At 32.0% G+C, this 20671-nt stretch overlaps 1 protein-coding gene across 1 annotated transcript in view; it reads left to right on the top strand.

Moving 5' to 3' along the window:
• LOC115887290 (discoidin domain-containing receptor 2-like) overlaps nt 1-20671 on the top strand; it is a 523559-nt gene that overhangs the window by 423204 nt on the left and 79684 nt on the right. The window contains exon 10 of the mRNA XM_030906681.1: nt 2033-2100. Coding sequence (XP_030762541.1) covers nt 2033-2100 — 68 coding nt within the window. The remainder of the gene's footprint in view (nt 1-2032; nt 2101-20671) is intronic.

Raw genomic sequence — 20671 nt, 5'->3', positions numbered from 1 at the left:
AATGACTAAAGAATATAAGGATATGTAATGTCCATATACGGGCTGCAGCAGAATTTGTGACAATAGACGCCATTTTTTTTATGGCGACGAATGAGTCATCAACTGTTCATCAGCGGCAATTTTAGCGATTTTTAATAGTTTGTGTATTGAATTTCGCATAAACTTTATGACAATAGCGATTAATTGTTCAGCTTTCAAGTTAAAAGCCTCAGCGATAAGAAAGAGCCAGGAGTTACGTTTCATAGGTAAATAAACAGTCCGCTCCACCTTTTTAGCGTTTTCTTAGTTTTCTTATTGAATTCGATAATTATTTTTCTGATATTATATGTACTTGATGTAAATTTTGTTAACATTTTAATACGGTTTTTCGTAATTAATTAGTATGATACCACCCTATACACCATAGGCGTAGTCGAAACGATTATCAAAAAATATAAATATCTCTTCAAATAGCTAAGTTAAGAAAAATATGTTCCACGGCACTGTTTGGTGACATCGTAACAATTTGCTCTCGGGTGTTATTTGTCCTTGAATTCTTTAGTCTTGGTTTAAAACCTTCCAATACGATTATTATAAGCCATTGATTGTAAATAAGGATATTAAACATAATATAAAGGGTGAGTCTTAAATAAGTGCAAATATTCTAGAGGTCCAATATTTCGACCCCGGGAACACGTTTATGAGTTTTTTTAGCAAAAAAATGTTAAAAATCTTGCATTTTCTTTTACATTTTTCTGTGAACTTCATAAAACTTTTTAGAACTGCCTGTTCACCGCAAATTTTACCCGGTATAATTTCTTAATCTATGATGTTACAATAGTTACGGCACAAAAAGGGATGCAAATACAGAAAAAAATTCGGTGGCTCATATTTTTTTATAATTTTAACTCGGTTATTTTGGACTTATTTGAAAAACGGTAAAGAGAATATGTTTTTTTTATCTAGAGCCACCAGCCCTGAAAATGTTTGCACTTATATAAGGCTCACCCTGTATATGTTAACGGCAAAGTTTGAAATCAGTCATTGTTTAGAATTCCTAGGAATTATCATCAGATATTGTATGATATATAAATTATACAGGGTGGGTTGGCCGTTAGGCGTTGTTATTTTAAATGGAACACCCGGTATATTATTACATTTTTGAAAATTACTTTGAAATCTCATAATTTTTATATTATACGATACCCTACCCCTTTTTATATTATACGATACTCTACCTATCTTTGGTAGTTTTCGATATAAAAAATAAAACATGTGTAAAATTCATATTCTTGAATAAGTATTGGTTAAATCATAAATTCGGCATATTGAAAGCTGAAATTTGGTTTATAGGTTAAGGAAAGTCGGAATATTCAATCTATGTAAATCCTAATCTAAATCGACTGATTGGATATCAAACAGGGAGGTCGGAAAATATAATTATTTCCATTTGTTATAAAATTACTCAAATCTTTATTATTTTAAATTGCTATGAATATTATTTAAAAAATTATTTCATAATAGAAAATATTATTTCAAAACCCAAATAAAATAGCTTTTCAACGATATAATATCATATTCCTATAAGTACCTAATGAATCCATACCTTTCAATCCTTTGAATTGAAATTTGAAATTCTTGAAATAAAACTATGGTAATATAATTATTAATTTTTAAATAGCTCTAATAAACCGAAAGATTTAGGTATAGGAACATGATATATCGTTGAAAAGCAATTTTATTAGTCTTTTGATTTTTTGAATAATATTTATAGGGTTAAATTTAAAATAACAGAGGTTTGAGTAATTTTATAACAAACGGAAATAAATAATATTTTTATTCTCTCCAATAGGTTTATTTAGACAGATCGAATATATCGACTTTTCATTAACATATAACCCAAATTTCAACTTTAAAAATGGCTAATTCAACCAATGCTTATTCACAATCATGTTTTCGTCAATTTTACACATGTTTTCTAGATGATGAAATTAATACGTTTGCACCAAAATGCTCCTTTGGACGTATCTAAGAATGTTTTGTTTTGTTACAGATTTATCAAGTTAAGGCTGTTTTTTGCTGACAAATGGATTTTATTCAGCGAAATATCTTTCGAATCAGGTAATGTAATTTACATATTTAGGAATACAATTATTTAGGCTGGAATTTTTGGTGTTTTAAACCAATCTTAAAACTCATTTATCACAATACACTAAAATACTGTACTTTTCTGTACTCTCTACGCTAACATTTTAAGCATCAGCATTTTAATATTTACGTCATTTTTATATTTAATATTGTTTGTCATACCTTTCAACTTAGTACCTAGTTTAAAATAGATTTTCACTTAATTATCAGTGATATTGTACAGTTAAATAGCTAAAACCGGTGCAGGACTTTCCTTATACAACAAGCAACAATAACATTCAAACTTGATAAAATAAGTTAAGTTCCCAATACGTTAAAGTTGCGATTGTACTCTGGATCACGTACACATTTGCTACGATTACAGTAAGGCGGCGTAATGCAGTAGTATAAATGGATTCGTGCTTAATAGATTCGGTATCCGATATCGGTATAAATTCTCTTAATAGTTGTTGCTACAACACGAATAAACTTTTCTATTTTCTTAATACAAGCAAATATATACATTATCGCATCAAAAACAAAAATATTCTAAAAATATTCTATAAGTAATATACATTACCCATCTAAAATATATTAATGATAATGTCAATAATTACAAAGACGTATTGTTGAAGGTTGAAGCTGCAACATTTACATCTAATTGCATCGCTTATGCATCAACTAAGCCAAGCTAGTTTTGTAAAGAAGTGGGCATATTGTGACTCAGGTCACAGTAGGCTATAGTTGAGATGGGTAGGTCCGGATGGATATGTATCCACAAACCTCTCTCCGGTGTCGGTACTAGTAATGGGATAACTCGAGCGAAAATTCGCGCGAGTACTTGATTATTGAAATAACCGACATCGCTTGATTATGAACGAGCGACGAACGCAAGCGATTCTATCAAGCGAATTTGCTACATACATTGCAGATTGACAATATTTTATCAGTATTTTTGGTAAAATATCTTCAAACAACAGATTGATTTCACTCGAGTGATCGCTCGATTATTGAAATCGCTTGAAACTCGAGTACTCGATTATTACAATTCATTGGTTTTTCGCATCACTAGTCGGTACTAATGGATGCAAATCCTACTTAATATCGACCCCTATCCGCGGAACTGCATCACTGACAGTCAACTGGCCACGTCGGCGTCGTCCCCAAATAACGCAAACATAAGGATGCAGCGAAATAAATCAGTATTGGAGAGTATGGAATAAAGAAGGAATTGTAATTGCTGCTGAGTTGTATTTACTGTTTTTTAAGTTTACTTTCGTGAAATCGTAACCATATTCGAAATTATTTTGTATTATTTAAAACATTTTGTTGTGTAGTGTTACTGTAAATTATTTTGTTATTTTGTTACTGTAAAATAATATGTTATGATCGTAAAGGGTTCGTCAAATCAATCAGCAGACGAGGACTACGTTCAAATTTAGTTTTCTTTTGTAAATAAATGCCATTTTATATCTTAAAAATATTATCTGTTAAATGCCCATCATTTTGCTTCTAGCATGAAGCAAACCCTATGCGGCAGTCTCGACTATCTTTTATTATGTATACTATATGTCCAACGACAAGATCCTTGACAGTCATTTTAATTTCAAAGTAGTTTATTTTATTTTACAAAGAAATAAGTTGGTACAGCTGGACTGGAACGCATAGCAGGAAATTAATACATTTGAAATTTGACTGATAAGTGATTACTTCAAAATAGTGATGGAAATACCGGTTCCACATGAGTCGCGTTACAATAGTGACCGTTCCAGAAAAATACCGCGACAAAATACCGCGATTTTGTAACCGAGGTTCCGACTTCCAAAGTGTTGCGGTCGTCGCTAAAAGTATATCTAACTTATCTATATTTGTAGATTAATGTAACTTTTATCCGCCACTCATTTTCCAAATATCGAGTTTATAATTGTGTATAGCCAATCTATCTCATTTTTAGAAAAACGCTGACATTCTTTGTTATTTTTTTTTCTTTGTCAATTTTCGTTTAAAGGTCTGTTCCCAGAAGAATCCCTGACTAGTCAGCACGTTTCTCATTGGTTAAAATGCCTAGAAACCTGATTGTTAGTCTGGTTTCTACACATTTCAACCAATAAGAAACGCACTGACTAGTCAGGGATTCTTCTGGGAACAGGGCCTAAATAAAATGAACGGCTCATATTTATGTGTATTGCAATATAATAGGTATATTTTATGTTAAAATCAAGAACAAAGTCCAAACCACTGTCAAAAAAAATTGTTTATTGGTCTAACCTAACTTTAAAACTAGATATAAACAATAAAACTAATATAAATGTATAAAAGCAAATAAAATATTTTTATTTTATTTTATTTGCGTTTCATCTTTCAAACAACACTATTTTATACCATACCTAGTACATACCAAAAATCGCTATTTCGAAAGTAACGAACGTAGCGACGGGAGCACCAACGCCAATAGTAACCGACCAAATCGCGACAGGCAAAACCGAAACCCTAGAAGCGCTCGCGCTCCAGCGACTGCTGGAACGAAGTACGTGGCCGCCGAGGTCGAGCGTCGATAATCAGTTACAGCAGTTACTTGTGTTCGCGACAGGGAACTAAAACTCTAGGACCGCGACGGCGACGGATGGAGCGAAGTAGGTCGCCGCCGAGGTCGAGCGTTGATGCCCAGTTACAGCAGTTACTTCTGTTCGCGACAGGGAACTACAACTCTAGGAGCGCGACGGCTGGAGCAAACACGTCCCGATCGAGATCGCACGGCGCTACGGACATACCAGTTCCAGATACTATTTTTGGCGACCGACGAAATCGCGACGGCTGGAGCTAAACACGTCGCTATGCGGTTACTACGGTTCGAGCTAACTTCAAGTGCGATTATAAATAATTTATTTGCATATTATAAATAATTTATAATTTTGTCGTCATTATGATCGTCGTTCTTCAGTAACAGGTTCCTGATTCGTTGTGGAGCGCGACACGACGTTACAAAAAAATACCGCTCCAAAATCGCGTTACTCAAATACCGACACATCACTACTTCAAAATATTGTGAAAAAAAGCTGTATAAAACTGAAAAAATGTAATCGAGTTATTTTATTTAAAAAACGGTATGTGTTAATACAAAACAAACAAGAACAAAACACCACATACCAAAAAAATATAAAAAAGAACTATTTCTTACTTTCAACCCGCATTTATTATTATATTTATCAATAATAACTTATGTACAGATACAAATTTGTAATATTCCACAGGAATAAATAAAACAACATAAATAAAACAAACTATTTTATTAATAATAACACTTGCCAAATTTTATACCTTAAAGGTTGATTAATTAACTTTCATCTTAGTTTTTTTAAACCAGTACCTTTTGACATTATTTTTCTGCAATACTAAAATCCATTATTTATCTATCATGTGATGTCGATATTTTACAGCTACTCTAGTAGAATATGTTTAGTAAGATCCTTGTAGCATATACGAGATGCACTTATCTACGACGAGATGGTATACAAACTTTATTGATGGTAACTTTATTTTTTTGGTGTATAAGACTTTCTGCCTGGGCAGCGAGTATTAACTATAAACTGTGCTCTGGGTCGACAGTTAATTTTTCTCCACTTGACTTCAAAAGACACAAAACACACGTAATAAAACCAAATAACACGAATCAAAATGTATCATCTTCCAAAACGCAGATATTTGTCATACGTTGACACAAAATTATAACCTATAACTTGGCAAGACTTTGACAAGCCTCAATAATCTAAAAGCGAGTTCATACGCATCGGCGCCCGTTTGTCGTTCATCGTTCCGTCAAACCAATAAAATTGAAATAGGATCTGTCATTTTTGAAATAAACCAATAAAACTCGTTAAAAACAACAAGAGACGACGCATGACGGATTTATATTTAAACTCATCCATAGTTAACTTAAAAATTATTAGAAACTTTTTTTTTAGTAAAATAAATAGATTGGTATGGGACGCCATCTGCTTTTCTTCTGTCATCGTCTGTCGAAATCTTACCTGAGAAAAAAAAACAGAGTATAATATGTAAAGTTCATAATGCTTTTAGTTATAAAAAAATTGAATTTCAAATTAAAAAACAAAAAGTTAGAATTAAACATTGTTTGACAACGCAATCATTTTTTTACATTGATCGATGTCCGTCAATAAGATCATAGCCCCAAATCAAATGAAAATGCCAATTACTAAAAATAATATGTAGTAATTTACGAAATGCCGTAATGACATCACCAATCTCTTTCATCTCGTTGTCAAGTGAAAGAGAGTGTTTGACAATATGTATATGACGTGACGTTCAACGATCGTTGAGCAAACAATACATTTACTTTTGCTTTTAGTATTTAAACTGTTCTTTCCATTAGAAGAACATTTTAAATACTAAATGCAAAAAAAGAAGACTCATTAATATTAGTGGCTTCTGGGATAACCTATATTAATAAAAATTAAAAGAGTTTCCCTCTTGATAAATCCGAGCCCTTCACCAAACTTAATTACGATAAATTTTATGAGAGATTTTTTACAATTTCTTCTTCCATTAACTAAACTCTGAGAAATTATAGAGATTTCTCGGAACGTAATAATGGTCGTGTAATTTTTTAACGATTCCGCATCACAATGGCTATTAATCATCTCCTGGCCGACTCATGGAAATCAGAAAATCACATTGAAATGTCTGAGTTATTAATTTTTCAGTTAGACCGTCGGAGATAACGAGATTTTAACAAGAAAATCGTCTATAAAATTCAAGATAGTACAGATGTTTAGATCATAAATTTAATACTATTTAAAAAAGTTTCTTTTTTAAATCTTTTTTCACTCATATTTATTTTTAATAGCAGGTACTCTGTTATAATTTTAATAATTGGTATTTATTAGATACATTATTATAAAAGACTTTATCTAATAGTGCGGGCGCTAGCCCATGTCTCGTGTGCAGTTATATGTCCCCTAAGTTTTTGTGCGGCGTTTTATTAAATATATATAAGAGCTTAAAAACCAACTGATCACATGCTCCAGATCGTGGTCGTTTAGTCGCTATATTTAAAAATGGCCGACATGTTACTAATTTCTTATATATTTTTATATCTTCCTAACAAACGGTCGGGATTTTAGTTTTAAAGGTTATTACACTCATTTTTTGACCGCAAACAAATTTTGTGAATACATATTTTTTAACTGTAGTTCTTTTGAGGAAAGTATAATTTAAAAATATGGAACCATAGCGCATTTTTAAGCACTAATAAAAATTCGTTTTAAAATAATAAAAGTATATTTGAATGCACAAGACGTATTCGCAAAAAAAAACGCGCAACAAGTATTTTTCAAATGCAAAAAATTAAGATGTTTAAGCAGAAAACTTACTAACTTAGGTATGAGGGTTCTTGCATTGGTCTAAAACACTACTTTTACATTTACAAAAGTCGCAACACATTATTTTTAATTTTCTACAGGGACATACAGTTTCTCTGAAGCACATCTAGCAACTACATGGGCTAGGAAAGTCTTCAGGGTCCTTTGGGTCGTCTGTTACTTGTGGAATCAAAATACCATCTTTATCTATGTAACCATATTTCAACGGACTAAGTTTTTCACATGGTACCAAAGCATGAATCCATTTGTAGCATTGCAAGTAGCTCCGTTTTATGTGAAGACGGATTGATCCTGAAGTAGGGGCCAAATCTTGAAAGTTTCGTAATTTTTTATGATGGAACTGATGGAAACGCAACTTATCCATTGTACTCAAGTTTGATGAGAGTGCACGAACCAAAAATTCTTCTGCTTGTTTTTCCATTTCTTCATTTAATGGCTCTTTACCAAATTCTAACAAGAGCTTTTCAGCATACGATTTTGCTACTTTCAGAGCTGCTAATTTTGTACTAACCTTGCTTGTAGTATCGCAACCGGTTAAAGAATGAATAGCAGGTAAAGCTGTTAAAACATTAACTGATCTGCTTAAAACATTAAGTGATCTATTAAAACATTAAGTGATTCTCGTTGATCTGCCATCAAACGAGTGAAGAGGAATATACCGCAACGTTTTTCCTACTCCAAAAGCAACATAAAGTTCAACTGTTCAACACTGTTCAACTTCTGCAAGTAGTGGTAAAGTGCACTAACAAAAACATCAGTATCGGTAGAACAAATAACTACGTTCTTTACGTCTGTAGTCAGTGTCATGTGAGAAATATGGGTTAGCATCCTGTCATCCGCTTCTTCATGATCAGATTCCAACGTACGTTCTTCTTCAATTCGGCCATTCTTTATACTGAAACACCTTGGCTGACCATCTTTAACAACGCCACCCAGGTAAATGAATAGATGCAGTGCACTTTTTTTCCGGGATACCCAATCAACAAAGTATGACTGCAATAATTCTTTGTTTTGGCAGTAAGTGTCAAAATCTACAGAAAGGGGTGTATTGTAATCGCCTGAAATTACTCACAAGAATGTGTAATTTCAATCAAATTAAAGAAAATATTCCAAATTCCTCCGCTAAGTGGAAATGTTAAAAATATCCCAATAACTAATAAATTTGTCAGTAAATTAATTACAATTTTTTTCTTCATAAGAGGAGTAAGTTGATCTTTAAAAAAATCGGAGCACTTTTTACGGAAATATAGTAAAAAATTTTTTTTTAGAATTTGGCAGCCATTTTTAAATATGGCGACCAAATGACCATGTTCTGGACCAATTTTGTCAATTACTCCTACGCTTAATAAATGCCCGCAACAAAATTTAGGGGACATACAACGGCACACGTGACATAGGCTAGTTCCTAGACTATAACAGTTTTGATGGAAAGGGATATAAACTGAACACACTATTTATCAATGACACTTCTAATATGAGTGATATTGGGCTAGACACACATCCTTATATTGTACATCATATAAAAATGTATGTGTTACTAAGAACCTAAATAATAACTTTTTTATTTTTTCAGTTAAAAAAAACGTGATTTCCTATGTTAGTATATGACATAAATTAGGATTGATTGACGTATTCAGTTGTTTTCGGTCACTTCCTGTTTCACCGGAAATGGCTAAAACTTTTGATTTTTAAACAAATAAACATATGACATGTCATTCTATTCAGAATGTCATTTTCAATCGAATAAAGTAAAATAATACCGAGAGTGCCATTTAAAAATCAGAAGTTGTAATCATTTCTGGTGAAACAGGAAGTGACCGAAAAGCATTGAATACGTCAATTAATCCTAATTTATGTCATATACTAACACAATAAATCTCGGTTTTTTATCTGAAAAAATAAACAAGTTATAGGGGGTAAGCCAGTTTTGAGACACACCCGATATCGCATTTACATTTATTTTATATCAACTTTAAATCAACGTAATTATTTCATAGAAATTATATTCTGGTTTAAATATAACTCAAACAATATTCAATAATTTTTATTATAGCGAAGGGTTGGTACATTACACTTTATATTTTGAAAAGTTATGAACACAAATATTATAACTGTATTTTAGTAGTGTTGATAAGAAAAAATTGTAGGTATTCAAAGTTTTAAGTTACTATTGCAAACTATTTCATTGTTGACACAGTAATATCCTAATAGTAAAATTAATAAGGAAGACTACACAATGAAAGCTATTAAAAGTTTGAGCAGTCAATGAATAAAGGAGCACCGTGATTCGAATTATGAAACGCCGTGAAAACAATTCTTCAATTATCCGCGCTATTCCTAAACCCTTTTAGTCTGCGAAAGTTTTAATTTAAGTCAACTTCCAATAAATTTAATCCTTTATCTTTCCCCTTAAATCCATAAGCAATATGCAAGCTGGAGATTTTCGCCAACTCGACTAATCGTTAAAAGGGTCTCGTTTCTGTATGATAGCTGTATTGTTCATTGCTGTAGATGTGAAATAAACTAAAAAAGAGCTACAGAGAGACATTCAGTAATACGGTATAAACTTTATACAGACATACAGTACTCAGTACTATGAAAAATAATATTTTTTAATGTGTGCAGACGTAGTAATATTGAACCTTAAGAGATTTCACTTGTCCGAAAAAGAAGCAAAATAAGCGTTCGGCATTTAACGTTTTATGTAAAACTGGCTAGGTATTTTTACACAAATGAAGAAGGAAATTAAAGATAAAGGATGATACTATATCCGTATTGTAACACATTTTTAAACAACTTTTTTATTTTTAAGATTTTGATGGTCAAACATCAGCAAAATATTCCTTATGTTTGGACTAAAGGGTATAGCTGGATTATATGGGAAATCTGCCCCCGCGGCTTTTTTAACTCGCATTCAGGGGATCGATTTGGTGTCGAATCAAAATAATTCACCTAAATTTTTGGCTCTTTAACTCAAACGGTTTTCAGATTTTCAAAAAAAACTGTTTTTTCAATTTTATTTTTATTTTTACAGTAAAATTCATAATTAATTAATGATGATTTTTTTTCTAATTCTTAGAAGTCTTAGAAGTCTTAGATATGAAAAAATAATATGCAAAATAATATGATTATGATTCTTAAACGAAAAGCCGATTTTTTTAACCTATGTAAAATATGTCACTCACTAAAAATCGGCAGAAAATGTATTTTTACACTCAAGAATTTTTTAGAATTTTTTGAAGTGGTGTAACAATATGAAAAAATTAAACTCATTTTTTTTCTAAAATCTTCTGTTTTAACAAGGTTTTAACTAACTTATATTTTTGTTTAGTTTAAAAAAGTGAGTAGAAAATATTTTTTCATTAAAAATTCGTCCTTGCCAGAAATAAACATAAAGATTATTATACAAAAATGAGTCCGAGAAGATTTTAGAAAAAAAAAATAAGTTTTTAATTTTTTTCATATTGTTCCATCATTTCAAAAAATTCCTGAGTGTAAAGAAGTATAAAAGACATTTACATTAGATTCTGCATAAACTAAATGCTGTAACTTTTTTATATACCAGTTGTTTCAAAAAACATATGGCATATCTTGTTGGGAGATTTTTTCTCAAAAACTATGCGATGTGACGTTTTTTACAGGAAGCAAAACATGAAGTTAGTACTAGAGGGACCATTTGACGAAAAGAAAATCTGTTGTCGGTGGAGTTGGAAAATATTTACACTAAAATTTATGTAGGGGTGGGGATAGTTTTTATCTTTCCCGAACTTTTTCCTGATTTTACAGTAGTAATAACATACCATCACGTGGTATACTGATGCTTCCAAAACCAAAGCAGGGACAGGAATAGGAGTATTTGGGCCGAAAACTAAATACTCCGAACCCAATGGGCACCTACCCCAGTATCCTTCAGGCAGAAATTTACGCTATCGAAAGATGCGTACAATTTATCTTAGATAGGAACTATCGAAAACAGGAAATTGCCATCCTATCCGATAGTCAAGCAGCACTTAACGCGATCAACTCAGTAACCATAAATTCGAAGTTGGTCGAAGAATGCCTAGAGAAGCTCAACAAATTAGGCAAAGAAAATAAAGTCCTCCTACTCTGGGTGCCTGTTCACCAAGGGATAGAAGGCAATGAAAAAGCAACTGATCTAGCTAGAAAAGGAGCGAACACTCCACTAACTGGACTAGAACCGTTCTGTTTTCCAAACGGGAACCAACTGAAAGCGGAACTGAAGAATCTGGAAGACTCCATCCGTAACTTGGAATGGGTGTCCTCCAACGGTCTAAGACACTCGAAAAAGTTCCTCAGAACTTACGACCGAGAAAAATCAAAGGTTTTCCTTGATTTAAGTAAAAACAATCTTCGGATTGTCACGGGGTTTCTAACAGGACACTTTCTCCTCAACGAACACCTCAGTAGGCTGAAGCTGAGAAACAACGGCTAATGCAGATTTTGTGGGGAAAATGGGGAAACACCAGAACACCTTATCACTGAGTGCGCCGAGACGACGACCATTCGTGCCATGAACTTTGGTACGTCTAATGTCGAGGATGGAGAGCTGGCCTCTGTGGAGCCGTCTCAGATACTGGCTTTTGTTAAAGCCCTGAGACTGTATGATGAGTTATAACTCGTTATAACTCAAGAAAGGGGACACACAATAGATCTATAAGGTCGCGGTGATTAACTCCCCTCCTAAACATTCTACATTCTACATGTCCACGGCATACTAGGACACCCTATATATGATTGCAATTATTTTATTTTGCATATCCTGCTTTAATTTGTAGTTTTTGATAGAAAGCCTTACGTAAATAACCAAATATTTTTCGATAGAGCAACCATGAAATTGTATCTATATATTTAAAACAAGTTTCCTCATTAATTTAATGTCCCCATCGATTGGCATAATTTCAGTGATGAACTTAAAATACTAATGATACGATCAGCGTAGCCTAATAATTTAGTGTGCTACCACAAAGTAATTTTATATGCAAATTGGTTTTACAATTTTGACGAACAAGGGGCCATACAGTCCCATTCCAACTACTCATATAGCTACTGTAATTTCTATGCCCGCTATGTTAGGGCTTGAAAATTTTATAACCGCTTTTCAGCAGTTAGGTATGTTTGAATAGCCTTGCTTATTATTTAGTGCATCGTTTGGCAACAACAGAACCCCAGCGGTATCAATTATTAAGTTTTGTAATATATATTATTTTTTCTAATTGCCATTTATGCAATCATTTGTGTCATTATTATATTTAGATTATTTCTTTGTCAAAAAAAAATAGAGTTTCAGCTGTTTAAGATGTCGTTTTATAAACATTTTAAACATGTAGAGATTTTAATAAATTAATGATTATACGGAATTGACTTCTCGTGTTCTCGAGGCGTTGGTTGGGTATTTTTTTTCCGGTCTCGACTCGGACTAAAGACAAATTTATCGAGAATTCTTGCCTCGAGAATTGCCATTTAAAAATCAAAAGTTGTAGTCATTTCCGGTAAAACAGGAAGTGGCCAAAAACAATTGAATGCGTCAATCAATCCTAATTTATGTCATATACTAACATACCAAATCTCGTTTTTGTATCTGAAAAAATAAAAAAAGTTATAGGGGTGAGCCACTTTTGAGATGCACCCGGTATATACCGTATGATCGAAAAAAAATGGCGCCCTGTTTGTTTGGAAATGACGATCGATGACATTCCCCATATAATTCTACATATAGAACTGGTAATGAAAACTGTATAAAATGACATAAAAAAAACGGCGTCAGCGATGGTTATGAAATGAAGATCGCTGTCATTTTATATCTAAAAGTATATGGGGAATGTTATCGATCGTCATTTCCAAGCCAACTGGACGCCGTTTTTTTTTCGATCATACGGTATAATAATGAATTTAGCCAATCTCCTTCACACTTGCTTACGGATTCAATGAATAATGTAATTTTTAATATTTGTCTTCAAAATGTTTATTGCAGAAATTGTATTTCTCTGATTATAATTCCCTACGCCACTGGAGAAATCCAGTCCGAGTAGCATTATTTATAGTTTCAAACCATTAATTATAATATAGGATATTAAAAATACTATTCGAAATTAATAAAAATAGTTTGCTTTGGATGTAGCACAGGACATATTAAAAGCATTTTACATATTTTTGCTGCTATAATGAAAAAAAATGTACATTTTATGACGACATATCAAAAGTTGTGTATCGATTTTTACCTGTGAAATGTAATTCCAGGCACTTTTTTCTCGCTTCGGCTTTTGCAGCCATACTTTGAACATCTCACCATACTAAACAACACAGTTTATAAATTTAAAACAAAACAGTAATCACAAAAAACATAAAAATTCGCTCAGTGTCAACTCGAAATCTTGTCACCAAAGCATGGCCACCGATCGAATTTTGGCCTCAAAAATAGATCACTGGAGAATATGCGTGTTACCCTACCCCTCTCTTCCCTTGTCTATAAAAATAAACACATTCTTTCAGATATTTTAAGAACCGTTATTCCTATTTGAATTAGATTTTGGGTGTCTATGTTTTATTAAGTGATTTAACATTTGAGTTTCACAAAAATCAAGAAAATGTATGGAAAGGGTGAAAAGTACCCCCACTCCTACATAAAGTATAAATATTTTCCAAATCAACCGACGACCGATTTTTTTGGGCCTTCTAGTATGGCCTTTCTAGTATTTGCTACATCTTTTGTCTCTTGTAAAAAAAACACCACCGCGCATACTTTTTGACGAAAAAAATTAATAAATCGTTATACACAATCGTATACAGTTTTATACAGAGTGCCTTAATTTTATACTGTGCCGGTAACATATAGATACTTTCTACTTTTTTTTATTTTTAAAGTTATTCTGTGGCTCTTCCCGAATTATTATTGTTTTCGAAACTCAATAATATTTTCCCGTCGCTGTTACTTTGTATACGGCGAAACCGTAGAAAATTATTTAATAAAATTTCGAAATTTCTCGCATACTTTTGTTACAAAAGATACCGTACAAAAAAGATTCTTCTTTCGCGTTAAAATTATCTTTCTCCCTTCTTTTGAAGTTATGGAGGGGGATCAACTTTGCACAGATAAACCCTCAGCGCGCCGCAAGTTTGAAAAAAGTAACAAGTTGAAGTTTCACCTGAAGTTTTCTAAGTTATATCGGTTACCGGTTTTATCGTTATATTTCAAATTTCAAACTTTGCCTTGTTACGGAAAATTTTGTTGTGCTTTAACATACAGTATCTTGTGTTATTATTCCGTAGCCGGGCATTCTAAAAATATATAATTACGTTCAAATTTTTAATATCAAAAGAATGGGTATATTTTTAGTTAAGAGAGTTAAGAGCACACTTACATATGGCGCTGAAGTATGGAAGTCCATGGAAGGAAAGCTTTTAGCAACTGAATTGGACTTCCTCAGAAGATCGGCAAGAAAATCAAAATTGGAAAAAGTGCAAAATGAAGAAATAAGAAAAATAACAAAGACAGAGATAACCATTGTAGAAGAAATTAAAAAAAAACAATTAATCTGGTATGGGCATGTAAACAATGGCAGAAGAACCAGGAGGCTACCAAAGAATATAATTTAAATGGACCCCAACTGGAAAACGAAGACGAGGAAAGACCCCTAGAGACATAGTGAAAGGGGGTAGCAAAGGCAATGTCATTGCGTAATTTATAAGCCTATGACTGGATGGACAGAAGACAATGGCGGCAAGGAACCGGAAGGCGGATCACGCTGTAGAACCGGACTTATATATATATATATATATATATATATATATATATATATATATATATATATATATATATATATATATATATATATATATATATATATATATATATATATATATATATATATATATATATATATATATATATATATATATATATATATATATATATATATATATATATATATATATATATATATATATATACCGGGTGGCGTCTCAAAAGTGGCTCAACTCAGTTTATTTTTTCAGATAAAAAAACGAAATTTGGTATGTTAGTATATGACATAAATTGGGATTGATTGACATATTCAATTGTTTTTTTTAGTCACTCCCGTTTCACCGAAATGACTACAACTTTTGATTTTTAAATGGCACCGTCGGTATTTTTTACTTTATTCGATAGAAACTGGCACTCTGAATAGAATAGAAGTACTTGGAAGAAAATTATAATAAATCGAAAAAATATTAAGATTTTAACACCCTGTAGCTACGAAACAAAGCATAATAGGACCTACGTTGATATAAAGAATAAATCTTATTTTTAAGTGAGGAATCTCCCCAAGAGAAATGGCACATGTTTTTTTAAATACCCTGTATATGAACTACCAGGAACGCTACCAGAATTTCTTAATTTAGACTTAAATTTAATAATGCAAGAATTATGACAACACAAGAAAAATATTTATTTTATTTATTAATTCAATCCGTAAAATAAAAAAATAGTAGACAGAACTGTTAAAGATTATTTGTTACGTTAAGATTGTTTGTTATGTTAAAGGTTATTTGTTATTAGGGGACTTGATCGTCGCAGAAGTATAATCTACAACTAGGTTTGAGACCAGTTGGAAACCAACGATCAGTAGAAACCAATTGCCAACCGGTTGGATATTTCGCTGTGCGAACAAAGCATAACATATTTAAGTCTTGAGACGGCAATAATCATTACCGACATACAGCAACAATTTTCTGTGATTTTTCTAAGGTGTTCGACTGTGTAAATCATAAGATCCTAATTAATAATGCAGCACTATGGGTGCAGGGGAACATCTCTCGAATGGTTTAAGTCAACTTGGCAACAGAAGTCAACTTGTGAGGGTGGATACCACGTTGTCTTCTAGCAAGCCAATAGAATGTGGCTTCTAGCAAGCCAATAGAACACAAGGCTCAGTACTAGGCCCTATCTTCTTTTTTCTCTTTATTAACGGTTTTGCTAATATAAACATCAGTGGTAAAATATGTCTTTTTGCGGAGTGTCGACCTTCACTTAGAGTAACAAGGACATCACGGCACTTCATAGGATTATATCAAATTACTTAATCACCATTAAATCTTGGTGCGATTCGAACCTCCTGAGTCTCAACATTTCTAAAACTAAAGCTTTATCGTATAAAAACTCGCTGCAGCCTTTTGTACTTAACAACACCACCACTGACGTCGTAAAATCTGTAAAATTCTTAGGGCCTGTTGTAGACAATTCTCTGAAATGGGACATGCATATCGACGATTTGTCGAAAAAATTAAGCTCTGTCTGTTTTGCATTAAGATCTGTTTCTAAGGAGCCTAACTTGTCAGTGGCCAGAACTGTTTATTATGCACTTTTTGAGTCGCACCTCAGATATGCCCTTCCATTCTGGGGTACGTGTTGTGCAACTCAATTTGACCGCATTTTCAAGCTCCATCAGAAGAGAGCTGTTCGATATTCACTGGAACTAAACAGCAGAACTCATTGCCAGGATTTTTTTTAAAATGAAAAATGTATTTTCTTTTCTTTCTAAATGACTCTTCCTTATTTATATTTGAATCCGTTTGCCTAATACGTAAACATGTATCAGCTTCTCAAGAAAGGCCATCTCACACTTATCCACTCAGGAACACGGAGCAAGATCTTTATCTACCTACCCCACGCTCAGAGTTAGTTAAAAGTTCAATATTATACAACTCGAATAAAATGCACCTGCCATTTGAAATCAAATCCATAACATCATTTTCTTCATTTCGCAAAGCATTGAAATCTTAATTTACTAGACAAGGCTTTCTACGCCGTAAATGACTTATATTTTGATAATCGAATTTGATATTGTAAACACTGGTCTAATGTTTGCTATTACTATATTTACCAATGACATCGAGGTAAATTTATCTAGAGGTCATTGATATTTAGTATAAACTTACTAAATATTTTTGAAGTTATTTTTTTGTTCTTTGACTTTGTAAACATTTATAAATGTTTATTTTAAACAATAAGACTGACAATGTTATTTGTATAATGTTTTGTATTCTCTTTTGTTTGTTTGTTTACTTTATTTGTTTACCTTTGTCTACAAATTGTAAAATTTTTTGACAATAAAGGCATTTATTTATTTGTTTAAAATATTCACAAAGTCAATTTCCGGGAAGTTAAATATAGATAACGGAGCATAAGAAACTGTATTTTATGAATAATCTCAAGCAATTAAATTTTCTCTTCCTCTTCAACAGAAAAAAATGAGAATTTAAGAAATGACGACCATTTAACTGCTCTGTTTATTACCGTCATTTTTAATTTTAGTTTACTCAACAGGCCGCCGGCTTAACTGATGGCTTTAAAAATAAAAACTCATTAGTCGATATAAACAAAGTCTCGGAGGCAGTTAATAAAAATTAAAACGCAATAAAAATGGGGCAGGAATTGTAAAGGCGAAGGCATTAAAATCCGGTGCGAAGATGATGTGGATATTTTATAAAATATTAGCGCGTTTTTGAAATGACAGCTTAATCTGGAACGTTGCTTTGTAAAACCTTTCCAGTTGGAATGCAACGACTTTGGTCCGCCTTTTAATGTTAATACCTTTCGCGAGATATTACAATGTGAAGGACGTTTTAACATTAATTAGTTTAGGCAAACAAATATTAAAGGGGTATTTCATTACTGGCGATTTTGAGGAAAATTATATTAATATAATAAATTTGATCTCATGTATTGTATTTGTTAGGTATACTGCAATTGAAGAAAAACCAGTTTTCCCAGATATAATAGATAATGAAATAATTTGTACTTTATGAAACAGGTTTTATTTTGCCCTTTCTGTGCAATTTTAAATTTATTTTTATATATTTTTTTACAGAACTATGCTGTTTTAGAAAGATATAATAATTCTCCATTATTAGGCTGAAATTAAACAGGAAATTAATATACAGGGTGATCCGAACTGTATTCCAGAAACTTCAGCAGCATATTCTGCAGATAAAAATAAGTAAAAAAGTATGTCCTAAAATGCTTAGTTTCAGAGATACAGGGTGTAGTAGTTTGATTTTTATTTCGATTTTTTCCAAATAATTTCTGAAGTGACATCAATATGTGAATGAAGATTGGTGTCTGGAAGTCTTTTGACATGAGAAATTTGATTTTGATGTCAATCTGACTCCTACTAGTAGAGGACGCCACCTACATATTTTTTAACTGGTTTGAAGAGTAATAATTTTTCCTCCGTACCTTTATAAAACTACTGAGTAAAATAATATACATTCACGACGTTTTTTATGTAAAAAAGTCTCTTTGTAAAAATCGCTACGAGTAATTGTTTTCGAGATATTTGGAATCGAAATTATCCATACCTGTCATCATTGACATAAATTAAACATGTTGACTAAATAGTTATTAGACTGAAATCATAAATTTGAAATGTTTTTGTGCCAAAAGTTCAACAGAAACTGTTTTATCATCATTTTTTTGCTGAAAAATTTATGATTAATTTAAAAAAATAAAATTTTTCCAAATTTATTATTTCAGTGAAATAACTATCTACTCAACGTGTATATTTTTCGTCAATAATGACATGTACTGACTATTTCCATTCTAAATATCTTGAGAACGGATATTCGTAGCGATTTTTATAAAGAGATATTTTTTACGTAAAAAGTCACAGAAATGTGTATTTTTTTCCTCGGTAGTTTTATACAGGTATGGACAAAAAATTATTACACTTCAAAACAGTTAAAACACATATAGGTGGCGCCCTCTACTAGTAGGAGTCATATTGATATCAAAATAAAATTTCTCATGTCAAAAAACTCCTAGACACCAATTTTGATGCAAATATTGGCGTTACTTCAGAAATTATTTGGAAAAAATCGAAATAAAAATGAAACTTCTACACCCTGTATCTCTGAAACTAAGCCTTTTAGGACATACTTTTATAGGAACTTTTTTACATATTTTTATCTGCAGAATATGCTGCCGAAGTTTCCGGAATACAGTTCGGACCACCCTGTATAATTAAAATTTTAGTTGCAAATGGTTATTTTAAAATATTGTGAAAAAATGTATAAAACTAAAAAAACCTAATCGAGTTAATATTATTTAAAAAAATTATAGTGTGTGATTTTTTATATAAAAAACTAATAAATTATTAATTATCAATAAAACTTGGCTCATTCTTCAATTACATCCTAGTATATATTTTAGGAAATCAACTATTCTACACTATATTTAATACTTTAACGTAACTTTGTTTAAAAGAAAACAACTAGGGAAGTAATTACATATACGATGAAGACAAACGAGAACCACACAGCGAAGGAGGAGAACATGGAACTTTCAAACTAAAACAATTAATTAAGGATCACTCTGAGAAACTACTATTCACATTTAACACTGGTCGAGTAAGTTAACAAAAGAACAATATTTAGGTCGCAACCAAATTCGCCGCAAGTTATCGTTATACTGGCGCTCCTTCAATAACCGAAAGGCTTGAGACCCGCACCGAATTATTCTACTACTTGGGGCTATTCAGGAAAAACCTCCAAGCTAAAATGTCTTTACTTGATATTGTACTCGTGTTATAAATTTTGGGGACCATACAGGATTTTTTTACATAATTCGCTCGTTAAAACTTTTTCAGAATATAACTATTCAGTCATGAATTTTATCAAGTATATTTCGAAGTGCACTTTCTTTTTAATAGTTGAATTGTTTCTTTTTTCTTTAACCATTAGAATTATATCCATATAATTTTTTTCATTCTTCGGTATGAGGTTTTGTAATAAATTGGAAGATGGAAAACTTTTTTTTTATTATGCGACGTTTCGCTCCAACATAGTGCTTCTTCAGGCACTACTTTATTCTAAAAACTTGAAGTCTTGCTAGCACCAGTCTGTATCAAGTTTTCCATCTTCCAATTTATTACAAAACCTCATACCCAAGAAAGGAAAAAAAATTATATGGATACTTTCTTTTTAACATACGTTCCACTTTCTGGCTTTTCCAGTTTAAGGTTGATTCCCACTATACCTTCCGTTTCCATTCTATATCCGTTCCGTATTTTTTATTGTATTGACGCTATATGTAACCTTCCGTTCCGTATCCGTTCCATACTTTTATTGTACAGTTATTTATATAATTACGAAAGTTTTATTTAAAAATG

This window comes from Sitophilus oryzae, unplaced genomic scaffold (genome assembly GCF_002938485.1).
Source record: "Sitophilus oryzae breed Bouriz unplaced genomic scaffold, Soryzae_2.0 scaffold_562_pilon_pilon, whole genome shotgun sequence".
NCBI classification, from domain to species: domain Eukaryota; kingdom Metazoa; phylum Arthropoda; class Insecta; order Coleoptera; family Curculionidae; genus Sitophilus; species Sitophilus oryzae.
Note: the sequence above shows the minus strand (reverse complement) of the source record. Positions and strands in the feature narration are given on the sequence as shown.